Source organism: Lissotriton helveticus, chromosome 12 (assembly GCF_964261635.1).
Source record: "Lissotriton helveticus chromosome 12, aLisHel1.1, whole genome shotgun sequence".
NCBI classification, from domain to species: Eukaryota; Metazoa; Chordata; class Amphibia; order Caudata; family Salamandridae; genus Lissotriton; species Lissotriton helveticus.
Window position 1 is genome coordinate 562,814,127 of NC_136073.1, and position 15,603 is coordinate 562,829,729.

At 42.6% G+C, this 15,603-nt stretch overlaps 1 protein-coding gene across 1 annotated transcript in view; it reads right to left on the bottom strand.

The window, feature by feature from the left end:
* Positions 1–625: 625 nt before the first annotated feature.
* LOC144798061 (cytochrome P450 2D6-like) overlaps positions 626–15,603 on the bottom strand; it is a 346,978-nt gene continuing 332,000 nt past the window's right edge. Inside the window, exons 7-8 of the mRNA XM_078668833.1 lie at positions 7,490–7,677; positions 626–886 (exon numbers count right to left, since the gene is read on the bottom strand). Coding sequence (XP_078524959.1) covers positions 626–886; positions 7,490–7,677 — 449 coding nt within the window. The remainder of the gene's footprint in view (positions 887–7,489; positions 7,678–15,603) is intronic.

A 15,603-nucleotide genomic window follows, 5' to 3' on the forward strand; every position in this document is an offset into this window, starting at 1 on the left:
CTTATCCAAATGGTTTACACCAGAGGTTCTTAACCGGCGGTCTGGCAAGCCCTGCAGAGTCTGTGAAGCCTACTCATTAAATATTTAATTAAATAATATTAACAGATTATTAAAGTGTATATAAATAAAAAAGAAGCATGTCAAATTGAAAATTTCAAAACATTATGTAAATGTGAAGAAATTTGAAATGGGAGTCTGGAAATTAAGTTGGTATCCTCAGATTGATTTGTGGAACAGTGCAATCACATCAGACAGAATACAGAATGGACAATTGGTTGCCTTAATTGAATTTAGAAAAGCTTCAACCTTCCCATTAAAATTGAGATTTTTTATATTTGTTTGTTTTAATGAAATATTTCATAATGTCTGTATTGTTTTGTGGTTCAAATCATCGAAATTGCTTAAGCTTGGGTTCCTGGCTTCTAGTAATGACTCAGTAGGGGTTAGTCAATTCCAATAATCATTCAATGGAGGTCCCCAGATTTCAGTAGTGATTAAGTGGAGGTCCACAAATGTAAAAAGGCTAAAAGCCACTATCGTTTTCTCAGCTCTGTATCATTAATTTTGCTATTATTGAACTACGGCACACCCACCTTTTAGCATTTTCAAGGTTGTGTTTACAGAATTATTTAATTATTCCTGGATATATTTTTGACAGCAGTAATGATGCTTTGGGAGGTCTTGGCAGTAGCAATGTCACTTGATGAACTATTAGATTGGGAGATAAAGGAGAGCTAAATCTACCTGCTCCAAAAGGCATGAAGGCCTCCGGCTTCACAAACTCCCCCTTGTCATTCAGAAAATTTGAAGGATTAAATTCATGTGGAAACTTCCAGAGCGACTCTTCATGGTGAACTGAAGAAAGGTTGGTAATAATTTGTGTTGCCTGAGAGGTAAGAAAAAAATAGGTTATAAGGAAGACATGATTATTTTTAGTAATATGTTAGGTCTTCATTAAACAAACAATAAAAGCAAATTAAAACTCTGTTTTATAATAACATTCATACTGCTGCTGTGCTGGTTTCTTCACTAAAGTGCAGGTGAGAGTGTCCCAGAAGACCAGGTCTCCATTTGTTAATGGCTGTAGAAGCTTGCTGGAGATACCGGAGGAGGCTCTGCTAGTGTACCCAGCAGGAGCGGCCACACGTATTGTGAAGTGGTGAGGTCGGGAGAGGGGGGACACCCCCCAAAAAAACAGAAGTATAAATAAAAAAAACAAAACTTACCTGCTCCGACAGATGCTGCTTTGCTAACGATCCTCGCATTCTCGTCTAGGAACTGCTGCACACTGCGCAGGCCCCCAGCTGCCAATCCCAGAGCTGCTCACATGCTGGGAATACTATTCCCAGCATGTGGGCAGTGCTGGGATTGGTCTGAGTACCTTGGTTCGGCCATCAGACAAATGGCCTGGGAGCCTTTGTTGGTTTCTCCACCCAGCTGTACAACGGAGCTCGAGTGGAGAAAGGCTAAGTGCGCATGACAGTTTTGCCAGCCCCAGAGTGCTCACCATTCCCCCCCTCCTCTCTAGTGCTGCAGTGACAGAATGGGAGGCCATGCCCTGCCCTCGACTCGCAGCCTGCAGGGCTAAAAATAAAATGATAAAAATGTTTAATTATCATTTTATTTTTGTCCTTTGCCTATGCTGGCTTTCAGCAGGGGGGGCGAAGCGCCTCTGCCATAACGGAGAAGCCTCCTCCGATGCCTAGGCAGAGAAGGAAACAACAGGCTCTCCTTGAATGACGGCAATAGTGCCTGAAGTATATTTGTGCTAGGTATGGGGAATGGCAGCATCTGAAGGTGGCTGATTGGCTCTGTTCCTGCATGGAGGCGGCTGGCTGAGTATGCTAGAAGAGTGTTCTAGTAGGAGCTGAAGGAAGGGATCACCTTAGATTCAGTACATAAACCCTGCAACCCTGCAAGCTCTGAGGCAGACCCGACCTGGAAAGAGAGAGATGTTATTTGGAATCTAAGCGAATAAGTTTATAGCTAGGTGTTAAGTGTCAGGCCTCCACTTCCCGTGGTGAAACATGGTCTGCTATCTCGGGGGACCTACCCTCCAATTTCCTTGTGATCTTAAAACATGCAACTATATCGTGGACAACATTTCTCGCTCAATTGCTATCATTTATTCTCCTTGTGCAACCACTTTCAGAGCTGTATTCCCAAATAAACTACCTTCCTCCCACCCACCTCCTTCCCCCGCTAATTTACCTTCCCAGGCAAACTCTATGACATTAGGCAGTCATAACTTTAAAGTATGTAAAATAATTGTTTTGGAAGTGAAGACTTCCACTGGCCATTTCTCCCTTAATCTAGCGGAATGTATTTCTAGGGCTATCATTAACCTACTGTAGTTTTTTTTAAATCTTTTTGGTCTGCTGGGCCTCTGTTAATCTGCTAAATTCTCTTCCCCTCTCCAACAGCTGTATTGGGGGGAACCTCTGTTTTATTCCATATAGATCTTTGGAGCCCAACTCCATTTAGAATCAAAGTTTCCATAAAGATTCTGAGGTGGGTGCAATTTATTATTCAAAAGTATCAAGGACCCAGATTTCAGCCATTTTTATTGGAACATTCCTGTTGCATTAACAATTTGATCTTGCTCCCAGTAAGTAAGTTACTCCTAACATGTGTACATTCTTAGAAATCGACGCCCGTTGCATATGTCAAATATCGCATAGGAGGGCTTCGTTTTCACTATTTCTTGTATTAGGCAAGCTCGCGGAAATACAACTATCTTGCCGATCTTCATTTTTTCTATTGTATACCGCCTTACTTTGCTACTTTTGATATCAGGCCACACAGACTGGACGAGATTTACCTCACAGAGGTATATATAATTTCCTTTTCCAGTCCTTCGTTTACTTTCATTATTACTTCTCGGGTGTTCTTTAAGCCCCGCCCACCAGACGTAATATTTAAAGGGATTGGTTAGCACCTTCCCATTGATTCTATTTTCGGCTGACGGTACGCCGCAACACAGCAACTCTATAAGCTTAATCCGGCTTCAAAGTGTTCACTTTATCAGGTGAGATTCGTCATTTCTGAGATACGGGTTGGATATACGTAGTACTAATTACTGCCATCCCTATCTAGTTTAGATGTTGGACAACAGTCGTCGAATGTGTTTTTCTATCACATACCGTTTGTATTTACTAACGGTTGTACGGATGGTTTCACTCTTTTTAAAGACTATCGTTATTATTGAAACGCCATCACCACCCATTCATTTATCTTGAATATAAACTCTAAGTGAGACTCCACTTGGAACCTGTTTATCTTCTTTTTTTTAGTTTCAGACAACTTTTGTCTGATTAATGTTTAAATTAATAGCAAGTATGACAACTATGCTCCAGCTTCTTATATATCTTACTCGGGCGCCTTTATATTTACAGCGATTCTCCTTGTGGAACACCAAAATACAACATTGATCATCCTCACGCCAGTCATTTTTGGGAAACTGATCAACGGCAGTATATGTTTACACTTTGCTCAGGTAAATGAGTCGGTGGTTACTATTTACATCATACAAATATGATTATACCAGATATCTGATATATATTCTTACCTTCTTTCTCCAGGCATATTAACTCAAGCACATTATTGACGCTGAGAAATTTTTAAACACATACGTCTCGAATATTAATTATCAAGACTCGAGAAAGACTTATAAAAGGTAATTGGTCTGTTATTATGGTCTCAACCTTGACTAGTGTTTACATCTTTATCATTATACTCTGTTTTTCTAAATAGACCCGATCTGGGCATCATTGTATCTTTCAGCTAATTGCTAGGACAAGGACACAGCGAATGAATATCTACTGGCTATGTTCCTAAGTTTTGCGCTACTTATCTCTAGCAAGACTTTTTATTAATAAGTTTTCAACAAGGATACTACATACCAATTTCACAGGTATGCGAGATCGTGAGTAAATGTCAGTTTATATTGAGCCCTTTGCATTTAGCAAAACTTCGATATTACTTATATATGAAAGCGTTTGGGTTCATGATATACATTTGCCTAGGCCTCCCAAATATCAACGACAGTAACAATAAATTATTGTGCGGTCTTCCACCTGGTTTTGCATTTGTATGACATCATGTGCTCATTTGGCTCAAAATTCACCTCGCATCAGTAATATCTTTTTTAATTTTGATATATTTGTTTTCTGTGCTTAGGTATATTGTCTGCCTGACATTTGTATAAAGATACCACATGTGTGTTTTTCCTGTCTCCCCTTGTAAATTGCTATCATTATATACATTGGGGCCTCCTTTTGATTTCTGAGATTGCTACGTTTTGACTTGAAATTTGAAAATTGTAGCACAAAGAGGCGTTTGAGTACTATACAATCATGTTTCAGAATATGTTTATTATAAGACACGTTAGAAACAAAGTAAGGATGTTGGACCCAATAGCATTAGGTTATAGGTAATATGTAATGTAATATATGACATGCAATATTGTACTCTCTGTATGTAAAATGTTTAACCTCATGTTCTCAACTTGTGATTGTAAGCTACTTGAGAATAGTATTTCATTATTTTTCTCTTTACATGTAATTGCAGATTATAACTTGTGGCTCCTGAAGAAGGCGTTTTCGCCGAAACGCGCGTCGAGTACTTTATCTTCTTCTTGGTTGCGGACACTTTTTAGTATCTGATGGTGTCTTTTTATTTATTTAAAATGTTGTAATTTGTGCCATTATATGTATTAATTGCATATATTTTTATATTTGAATTATGTACATTAAAAACATGTTTGCTTTTTACAAATGATTTTATTCCCCCTTTTTTTACCTGTTCCTTTTGCATTTGGGTCCAGTTACTTGTTGTCTACTATTAGGATTGCCTAGGATTTTTTGCATATACTTTGTCTACCCTGCCCTAGGAGTCTGTTGAAATCACTACCCAGGGGGTCCTTGTTTTTTCCACTTTGCATTAACAATGTGTGACAGCCTGGGAGAAACGAGGCTAACACCATTTTCGATTTGTTAGAAGGTCTTTCTGAGATTTTGACTCTAGGACATGCAGTATGCAGACACATGGGTATTCATTAAGATACCAGCCCAATAAGTATTGCGAGGTCTACTGTGACTCCATGTTGTCATCTCCCTGCAGTGCGATGTCCTCTCAGATCTACAGCCAGGTCACTTGACACCTCTTCCTGCTCCAAGGACTGGACAGAAAGTGTGAGGAGGAGCAGGACATTTCAGGTCAGGATAAAGCTGGGACAGCTTGGGTGGTGACAAGCCCCCCTGAAGTAGAGGAACACGTGTAATAGAGAAGAAACATATTGTATAGTACAGTTAGGGGAAATGCCCGGCTCTGCTTTGTCTTTTTCAGAGACGTTTTAAGGCATGGGCAAAGTAGGTTCTGGCCCAGGGCCCCAGCCTTTCATGGGGGTCCCCTGATAGAGAGATCTCCGTTCTGCAGTCTTGCCTGGATGACCTTGAATAATGCTAAAACAGATTTTTTTAAATGTCGTGTTCCTTTCATTTATTGTTAATGTGGGTGATGTGTGAGAATCCATTACATACAATGTGCAGACAAATGAGTTTATGTTTCATGCGACAGCCATGAAAAAGTTTCTTTTAGATTAAAAGAGGACCTCACACATTAGAAATGGGGGGGGGGGTCACAGAGATTATTTGCAGTGATATTAGTGAGCAGCTGTTGCGTTACAATATTGAAAGCACACACCACTATCCCTGAGTAATTGATGGGAACACATTTAAAATGTCGGCCATTGTATCTGTGCACTGTCAGTAACCTGGCCAAAGAGGGCATGAAAGAGCTGAAATGGGATCATAAATTCAAAGCTGTTCTGAACAGAGGCCCCCTAAAGCTGTTTTCCCCAGGGCCCCCAAAATCATTGAGATGTTCCAGGTCTTTTAGGCACTGCACACAGAACATTAGGTCAGGTGTTTTCACCTGCTGAAAGTAGTAAAAAAAATCCAGGGGGAACCGCGGGTGTTACCACAGCAATCAAGTGGTGTAATCTCTGAGAAATTCCCCACGTTTTAGGTGACCTCAGAGTTCAACTTGTAGTATTTGGTATCTCCCCCACTCAAGGATTACTAATACTCGCAGCATGGGTGCTGGGAAAGGGGATACCGGGCACTTGCTTTATTCTGGCTCTCTTGTAATAATTTCTTTGGTTGAAGACTACACTAGCACCTCAAAGAGAGGCAAAACACTGTGAAGATAGGGAAATACAATATTGTAGTGAATCAAAAGAAACATTGTGAACCCCTCTAGAAGGTTCTTGTCATAACACGTTTTCATTTAGCTTTTTATTGAGTTTTCTTTGGAAATATGACATAATTGTGAATCTAGTCTTTAGATATAGTACCTCAGCACCAGCTGGCCTCTCTTAGTATATCCTTTAAAAAATATTTGAACTTTAATTACAGCTTAAACTATCCAGGCCCCTTATGCACTAGTCAACTAGGGCAATACTAAGGAAAGGGGAGTGGCAGAGAGAAGGGCACGAGGAATTTAACTCTTTATAGCCAAGATTCAGTACCTCTCAATTTCTATCCTCCACCCTCACCATGACACTGCAAATGACCAGCTCTTCAGGTGGGGTAATGGATATTGTTAGTAGTCTGTGTGGGCAAAGAAGAAGATAGACATGCTTCATGCACCCCACAGAGCATAACTGGGGCCAGATTGAGGACTCTAGATTTAGGTCCTTATTTAGAGTTGGATGAATGCAGGACATCTGCCAAAAGTGGCGGGTACACCGACCACCGTATTAAGAGTTCATTGATGTAAATGTCACTCTAAATATGGCAGAAGGGAATCTGGCACTTTTTGGCAGATGTTCATCTCAGGCACACACTAAATAACACCTTTAGAGCCAGAATTTCCTCGGGTGTATGTGCGCTGTACAAATTCTGGATAAGATAAGATAAGATAAGATAAGAATTTGTTGTAGTTCTTTTGCAGTCAGATATGTCTATTTGCAAATATCTGGAAAGGCAACACCATTGTTACACTCCGCACCTCTGGTAGAAAACTTAAACATTTATGAACCGCATTGAGTTTCGAGACGGTCCCAGAAGGCACTTTTGAAAAAAGAAATTGCTGAATCAAAGCTCTAAAATCTCTCTTCTTCATGAAGAATGTTTTAACTGAGTCTCACTGTGACCTAGGAGTTGCAGTAAGTAGAAGCATGTTGGAGTTTCAGTTCATATCCAATGTCAAAACGATTAGTTTTGATGGCTCATACTTGATTATGCGGTTAAAGATTAATTTTACGCTGTAACATCCTTTCTCTAACTTTCATCCTAGTTTATTTCATAGTGATCATCCAGCCCAGAGTCAATATTACATTATCAAGCAATTAATGTTTTTATAAAGAGAACCCTTACAGTTCAAAATGATGAATTGTTGCTGGCCCTGACATGATCATCTATGCCTCTGGCCTCTGCTACCTAGTGTCTACTTCACACTTACATTCTCAAGTACTGCAATATCTTACCTTGGGGAGTACATATCCTGAGAAGTGGATCTCTTTCAAAGTAGCGTGAGGGACTCCAAGAGGGACAATGTTGCTAATGCGCTGGATCTCATGCAGGACAGCCTGCATGTAGGGCATTTTTGCCTTATCCTCATAATTCATTTGCTCACGGTCTCCAAAGACCTCCTCAATTTCTTTATGGCACTGAACTGAAAGGAATAGAAACATATTCATCCTTGGTGATCACCTTCCATCACAATTTTCCAAAGTAGCCTCAAACCACTTCTGGGTCACCCAACTACTATTACTTATGATGTATGTATGTGTGTGTCATCAGTAATGTCATCAGTAATGTCACTGACCATGTCATGAATGATGTAATATGTGACATCATCAGCAGTGGATTGCGGGTGCGCGATATATAGTTAGTGCAACTAACTATATATGGAATTTCAATGGTTTTGTGTGAGTAAAATAAGGTTTTTTAAATGCTAATTCCTAACTATATATGGTCTATAACCTATGGTTTTTTCAGTGAATTTTCAAGGTTTTGTAAATGCTAATTCCTAACTATATATGGTCTATAACCTATGGTTTTTTCAGTGAATTTCAATGGTTTTTTAATAGCAAATATCATAAGCTGTCGAATGTCAAGTACGTGGTAAGTGAAAACATTTTCGTGTTTATGCACACTGATCTGCTTTGAATGGTGCCCCCCCCCCTCATTTCTATTAGGAGTACTCTCTCTTTGCAGATAGTGAAAGGTAGTTAACGCAGGCCTTTGCCCCCGTTGTAATACGTCGTGCCTGCTTCTCTCTCCATTTGATTGATTGCTATCCAAGCATTTACTGTTTTAGAATTGGTTCTCTTTGGTTCATTCTCTATTTACAAACAAACACAGAGTCGCAATACTCTGTTTAGTCTTTGCAGATAACGAAAAATCGTGTAAAAAAAAAGAAAAGGAATCGAGCAAAATCAGTAGGCCACTAATGGGATCTCTTTTTGACCTCGCTAAAATAGAAACATTAGGAACAACCCCTCATGACAAATACAAAACTAGTGAGATGAACTGAACTCCACACAATGATGGCTGCAAAACAGCTCGGCTCCGCCACCCACCCCGCCCAAAATAACGATAAAGAGCGGCTGCCATGATTGGTTGCGGAATGGCCACGACGGAGCTACGAAATGGTGGTGCTCTCATGCTAACCCCAGCTTCAGTCTGAAACATCCAGAAACACTGTAGACTACCAATTCGATCAGTTCCGGTAGCGCCCCAATGTAACCCGGTAGAGAAGAACTAGCCCTCCCCTCTTTGACTGATGGTTCTTGTTGCCTGTCCCTTCTGTTGTCATTTAACAGAACTATTTAGCCTGCTGAAAGGGGTTGTGTTCCGACCGCTGGTTGGTGGAGACATTTTGACTATATTCTGGACCTGCGTTGTCGCGTAATGCGTCATATGACGCGCCGCGTTAGCGCATCCGGAAGTCATCCGGGGCGCGACGCGCAGCGCGTAACGTAAGCATAACAAGTCATGTGACTTGTTAATAAAACTTTTCATTGGTTCATTTTACTTTTCTTATTCTAATGATGAAAGGCTTGGTCATATGACCTAAAAATTACGCTTTTTATTACTTCCGAACATTATTTTTTCTAAAATATATGTTATAATGTTCCAGGCTAATGTACTTTCCCGGAAAATTTACAACTGTCCTGCAAGTAAAATATATTCTTTTTTCGAGAAAAAGAGCGTTTCTTCGTCCCATGACGGAGCCGTTGAGCAAAAGAGGGTCGACCTGCTGTCTTAGTCGCCGATACGCCTGAATATGAGATTCTTATCGATCACTTTATGTTGCAGGAGTAGAAAACACAACAGCCCTTGACCATTTATCTTTACTGCGTTCCTGCGTATTATACCTTTTACCCTTCATGTAATTGGTCTGCTTTATTTCACTTGCCTTTTAATGATTCTAAAACAGTGACTATTATTAAAAACTTTACCAATGTATATACTACTACCATGTTTTCTTTTAAAAACCTTTATTGTGAAAATTTCATTATACAAATACGAGCCTATAACCACGTGGGCCGGCCACGGAGCAAACTGTAATCGTATATGATGAGTAGACATTTACACTGTAGAGGAACGTAACGGGCGGGCCATTAGGTTGCAAGAACTAAGGTGTCTAACAGTTGCGGAATCGGTGGACGTACATTTTATAATTAAAATACGACAGGGCCAGTTACAATAAAATTATCTAGATATACATTTGCGGGCAAGTACCATGGGTGACGTTAATTCGAACTTTCAATAGTACAGTAATCAATAACACATCAGAACTTAATATCAATAGGGATGTCGAAATATTCAATCAATTCTCGTCCCCGCCCGCCATATGCTTCAAAACTGCATACGTATCTCGTGATTTCAAGGTTCTGCAACCAGTACACAACAAGGAGTTACGAGTCCCATTTATTCCGGCGCCATTTTGGGCGAGGACGGGCAGGTCCAGGATATAGTCAAAATGTCTCTACCAACCATCGACTATGATGATGTTCATATGCTGTATTTATTAGAGTAACACTCATCTGTCCACATGAAATTAATTTGCCACAATCTAAACATGTCATTTTAATCTTTCCAAAGTTCTAAATATTTGGGACCATTTCCCTTGCCTCTGATGCTGTCAGTGCCACTTCTTTGATGAATGTACTGGCAGGTCGGGGGTTCTCCTCCAAATCTCTCTTTTATGCAGCACTATAATTAATTGGTGCCACCTCTCCATATGACGATGCATGGTATAGTTACCATAACTATATTTTTTTTCGGTTCCTCTGGAGAGTACATCGTGGCAGATGAAGCGTGTAACGTACCGGGAATTTACCTTTTTTTGCATGTACAGGAAAGGAAAAAAAAAAATCGAGCGTCCGAGTTCTAAAGTGTCCCAGGGCCATTTTAGTAGACCAGGCCCAAATCCAAAGAACAGGCCGCCATTTTGAGAGTCCTGTTGCAGCCGCCTGTCGCTGTAGCATCAAGAGCGGCCGAAACTCAGCTGAATGGCAACTGAAACGGTAAAGGGGCGCCCCACTACAGCAGACGAGCCTCCACCTAGGAAGGCCCGTTCACGCCGCCTCCCCCCCCCCCTTCGGGCACCCCACGCCGTTATTCGGAGCAGTATTGTAGGATGGCCACACCAGTGCGGCAACTTGCTAGACATCACCTCGGTGGTAACCGAATCTCAGCGCCTTGTGGTGTCTTCTCTTCAGAAAATATTCTTGCGCTACCTTTGCCCCATTCGCACATCGGTCCGCTACTGATGCCATCTCACAGGCTAATGGGGCGCCCCACGCCAAGTTTCAGCATTGTAGGATGACCACACCAGTACAGCAACTTGCTAGACATCACCTCGGTGCCATCCGGATCTCGGCGCCCCACTGCAGATGAAGTGCCTCTCAACTATGAAACCACCACGGTGCCATCCGGATCTTGGCGCCTTGTGCTGGTTCCGGCCTATTCACACATCGGTCCGCTACTGACGCCACCTCACAGGCCAACGGGGCGCCCCACACCGAGTTTCAGCATTGTAGGATGGCCACACCAGTACAGCAACTTGCTAGACATCACCTCGGTGCCATCCGGATCTTGGCATCTCAACGCCTAGTGGTATCTTCCATACAGAAAATATTGTTGCGCTGCCTTTGGCCCCATTCGCACATCGGTCCGCTACTGACACCGTCTCACAGGCCAACAGGGCGCCCCACGCCAACTTTTACCATTGTAGGATGGCCACACCAGTGCCACAACTTGCTAGACACCACCTCGGTGCCATCCGGATCTTGGCATCTCAGCGCCTTGTGGTGTCTTCTATTCAGAAAATATTGTTGCGCTGCCTTTGGCCCCATTCGCACATCGGTCCGCTACTGACGCCATCTCACAGGCCAACGGGGCGCCCCACGCCGACTTTCAACATTGTAGGATGGCCACACCAGTGCGACAACTTGCTAGACACCACCTCGGTGCCATCCGGATCTTGGCGCGTTGTGCTGCCTTCGGCCTATTCGCACATCGGTCCGCTACTGACGCGAACTCACAGGCCAACAGGGCGCCCCACGCCGACTTTCAGCATTGTAGGATGGCCACACCAGTGCTGCAACTTGCTGGACACCACCTCGGTGCCATCCGGATCTTGGCGCGTTGTGTTGCCTTCGGCCTATTCGCACATCGGTCCGCTACTGACGCCGCCTCTCGTGCCAACGTATTTTCTCCGCATTTTATACCCTATGCCGCATAACAGGTCATGTGACTTGTTTATAAAACTTTTCATTGGTTCATTTTACTTTTGGTTTCCTAATGATGAAAGGCTTGATCATATGACCTAAAAACAACACTTTTCATTGGATGAAAACTTTTTTTTCCCCAAACGATGAAAGCCCCACCTTGTTTCTGGATGTTTCAGACTGAAGCTGGCGTCACCATGAAAGCACCACCATCTCGTGGCTCCGTCGTAGTCATTCCGCGAGCAATCATGGCAGCCGCTCCCCACCAGAAGCCTGCAGGAATCGGGGGCCCCCAAAACTTTTGATGAATCCTCAAGGCGGAGGGGACGCTTTCGAGAATGGGGTCCAAGACCTAGCAGACAAGCGTCCGATTTCCAAGGTGTCCCAGGGCCATTTCAGTGGACCAGGCCCAAAAAGGAAACAGCCTGCCGCCATTTTGAGAGTCCTGTGACAGCCGCCTATCGCTGCACCGCAAGAGTGGGCGCAACTCAGCTGAATTGCGGCTTTTGACACAGTGGACCAAAAGCGGACGGAATGGCAACTGAAACGGTAAAGGGGCGCCCCACTACAACAGACGAGACTCCACCTGGAGAGGCCCGTTCACGCCGCCTCCCCCGGGGCGCCCCACGCCGTTATTCGGAGCAGCATTGTAGGATACCAAAACCAGTGCGGCAACTTACTGGACATCACCTTGGTGCCATCGTTCTGCTGCCTTGGAACTATTCGCACAACAGTTTGCTACTGATGACCCACCCCCCCGCGACGCCCCACGCCGGATGCCGAAATCAGTGAAATCTGGACGTTGTGCTGCGTTGGGACTATTCGCACAGCCGACCGCTACTTCATTGTTTTTCCCTAAAAATGTTTATATGTTATTACTGTTTTTGTTTTCTTGTATATATTTATAAGTTATTAAAGTTTTATAATCTTACTACTTTGTTGGAGTGCTATATATTTTTAATGTGACACATAATTGTAAAAACTTTGATGTACAGAGAGTCATCCCTGGAATCTTCTGCTTCAGGCTCGGTCCCCTCCCCAATCACAATACAGGATGGTTTTCAGATAATAGGAACGCGTCTGCTGTGACGGATCTCATCGAGTGTGGGCCTTGATCTACTATAACTCCTTTGAAGAGGGGTGATTCTTTACAGCTGGGGCCATAAACTACATCTGCAGGGCTAGCTGATACCCTAGGACCGGCCTGGACAATCGGACACAGAGGAAAAGGAGTGTCAGAGGGTGCGGTAGTGAATAGGGCGAAAGGGAGGTGTCGGGCGGGCACAGGGTGTGATTCTCAGTGAAGAGCAGCGCAGATGGGGGGTGGTTTATTACCCATGCATAAGACAGAGAGCAGGGGTGACCACTGCCTGGGGGAGATGCTTGCGAGGGTGGGGAGCCACGCTAAGGATCGACAGCGTGCAGAGAGTGGGTCTGGTCAAGGCATCTAAAATGACTGCCGTGCACGACAAAAGTGTGGCATTTGAAAAAAGGCAAGATGGCGCAGACAATGTTTTTCAACACTTCCTGATTTCCTTCGAATCGAACGTTAACAGACGTTGGGGCATATTACCAAAGTTAAGCGATATTTATCCCTAACGATGCTTAGCAACTAATTTTTTACCGCTAAGCATCTTCAGAAATTATCGCAGATAAACCTTGCTATTATCAAGGTTTATCGCAAATACGATAAAAAACGACCGCAATGCATTAATATCGCTGAAAACTCAGCGATATTCATGCATTACCGAGCTAATGCTCTTAGCCATGTTATCCACCTCCCATTGGATAACATGGCTAAGAACTGCTCAGGGCAGGTGGTAGCTTTTGGAGATATTCGCGCTTATCGCGAATATTTCCAAAAGTTGGTAATAGGAGATAGCGATGTTAGCGACTGTGTCCAGTCGCTAACATCTTGGCATGCCCACTTTGCATGTCATTAGTGATAAATATCACTCACATGCAAAGTGGGGCCCAAGATGGTCGCTATCTCCTACTAGCCGTCGCTAACTGGTGTTAGCAACAGCTAGGTAATACAGAGATAATTTTATCTCCGCGAAGCGGAGCGCTGTTACAGATATATATCTTGTTTTTGAACGTTAATTTCTCAACATCCACTGAAGCACATATATTGAGACCTAGCAAAGGCACATCGAGCTACCAGTCCCTACAATTTTGCCAAGTTTCGTGCAAATCCATTCAGCCGTTCGATTATTATTATTATTTTTTTTTTGCCCCGCGGGGCCCTTTTAAAACCTCCACATCAAACCTAAGAGGTCAAGGAGGATCTACTATGCCCCCTTATGGTCATTTGCCCCTTCGCTTTGGCCTCCTCTTGTCTCTCGATCCTACCGAGAGACAAGATGGCGGCCGCTACGGACTGTTTGCAATGTTTACAGACGCCGGAGAACCAATCAGCTTCGCAAACCTCCGTTACGCGAAGCGGAGCGCTGTTACAGATATATATCTTTTTTTGAACGTTAATTTCTCAAAATCCACTGGAGCACATATATTGAGACCTAGCAAAGGCACATCGGGCTACCAGTCCCTAATATTTTACCAAGTTTCGTGCAAATCCATTCAGCCGTTCGATTATTATTATTATTATTTTTTTTTGCCCCGCGGGGCCCTTTTAAAACCTCCACATCAAACCTAGAGGGTCAGGGAGGATCTACTATGCCCCCTTATGGTCATTTGCCCCTTCGCTTTGGCCTCCGCTTGTCTCTCGATCCTACCGAGAGACAAGATGGCGGCCGCTACGGACTGTTTGGAATGTTCACAGACGCCAGAGAACCAATCAGCTTCGCTTCACAAAGCTCCGTAACGCGTAAAGTCCGCGAACCGGAGCGCTGCCCGGTCCGCTGTTACAGATATATATCTTTTTTTGAACGTTAATTTCTCAAAATCCACTGAAGCACATATATTGAGACCTAGCAAAGGCACATATATATATATGCTCCAGTGGTTTTTACGAAAATTAACCTTGAAAAAATATATATTGGGCTACATTGGGCTATATATATGTTAGAGCCCAAATGTAGCCCAATGTAGCCCAATGTAGCCCAAAGATGGCCACCAGAGACAAAAAAAAACAAATGTAGCCCAAATATCAGCCAGATGTAGCCCAGCTATAGCCCAATGACAGAATGTCCCAGAGTGTTCTAAAGAACAACTAGAGCGCTAACAGTCTTACTTATGACAAAAGTATGGCACACCTAAATTCACTGAAAAAAACATAGGTTTCAGGCCTTATATAGTTAGGAATTAGGCACAAGAAAGCAGAAAAACAAACGTAACAAAAAAGGGGGCAGGGTAGAAACACCCTGACCCCTTAGGGCTGCTCAGGTGGTCCCACTTGGATAATATTATATTTAAACGTTATCCGCTAATAGAATTAGCATTTAAAAAACCTTTGAAATTCACTGAAAAAACCATAGGTTTCAGGCCTTATATAGTTAGGAATTAGCATTTAAAAAACCTTTGCAATTCACTGAAAAAACCATAGGTTTCAGGCCTTATATAGTTAGGAATTAGCATTTAAAAAACCTTGCGAATTCCCTAAACAAACCGTAGGTTTCAGGCCTTATATAGTTAGGAATTAGCATTTAAAAAACCTTTGAAATTCACTGAAAAAACCATAGGTTTCAGGCCATATATAGTTAGGAATTAGCATTTAAAAAAACCGTTGAAATTCACTGAAAAAAACATAGGTTTCAGGAGTTATATAGTTAGGAATTAGCTTTTAAAAAACCTTTGAAATTCACTCAAAAAACTATACGTTTTAGTGGTGTTATAGTTAGCTGGACATTTTACTCATACAAAACCATTGAAATTGCTCCTATATAGTTAGTTGTACT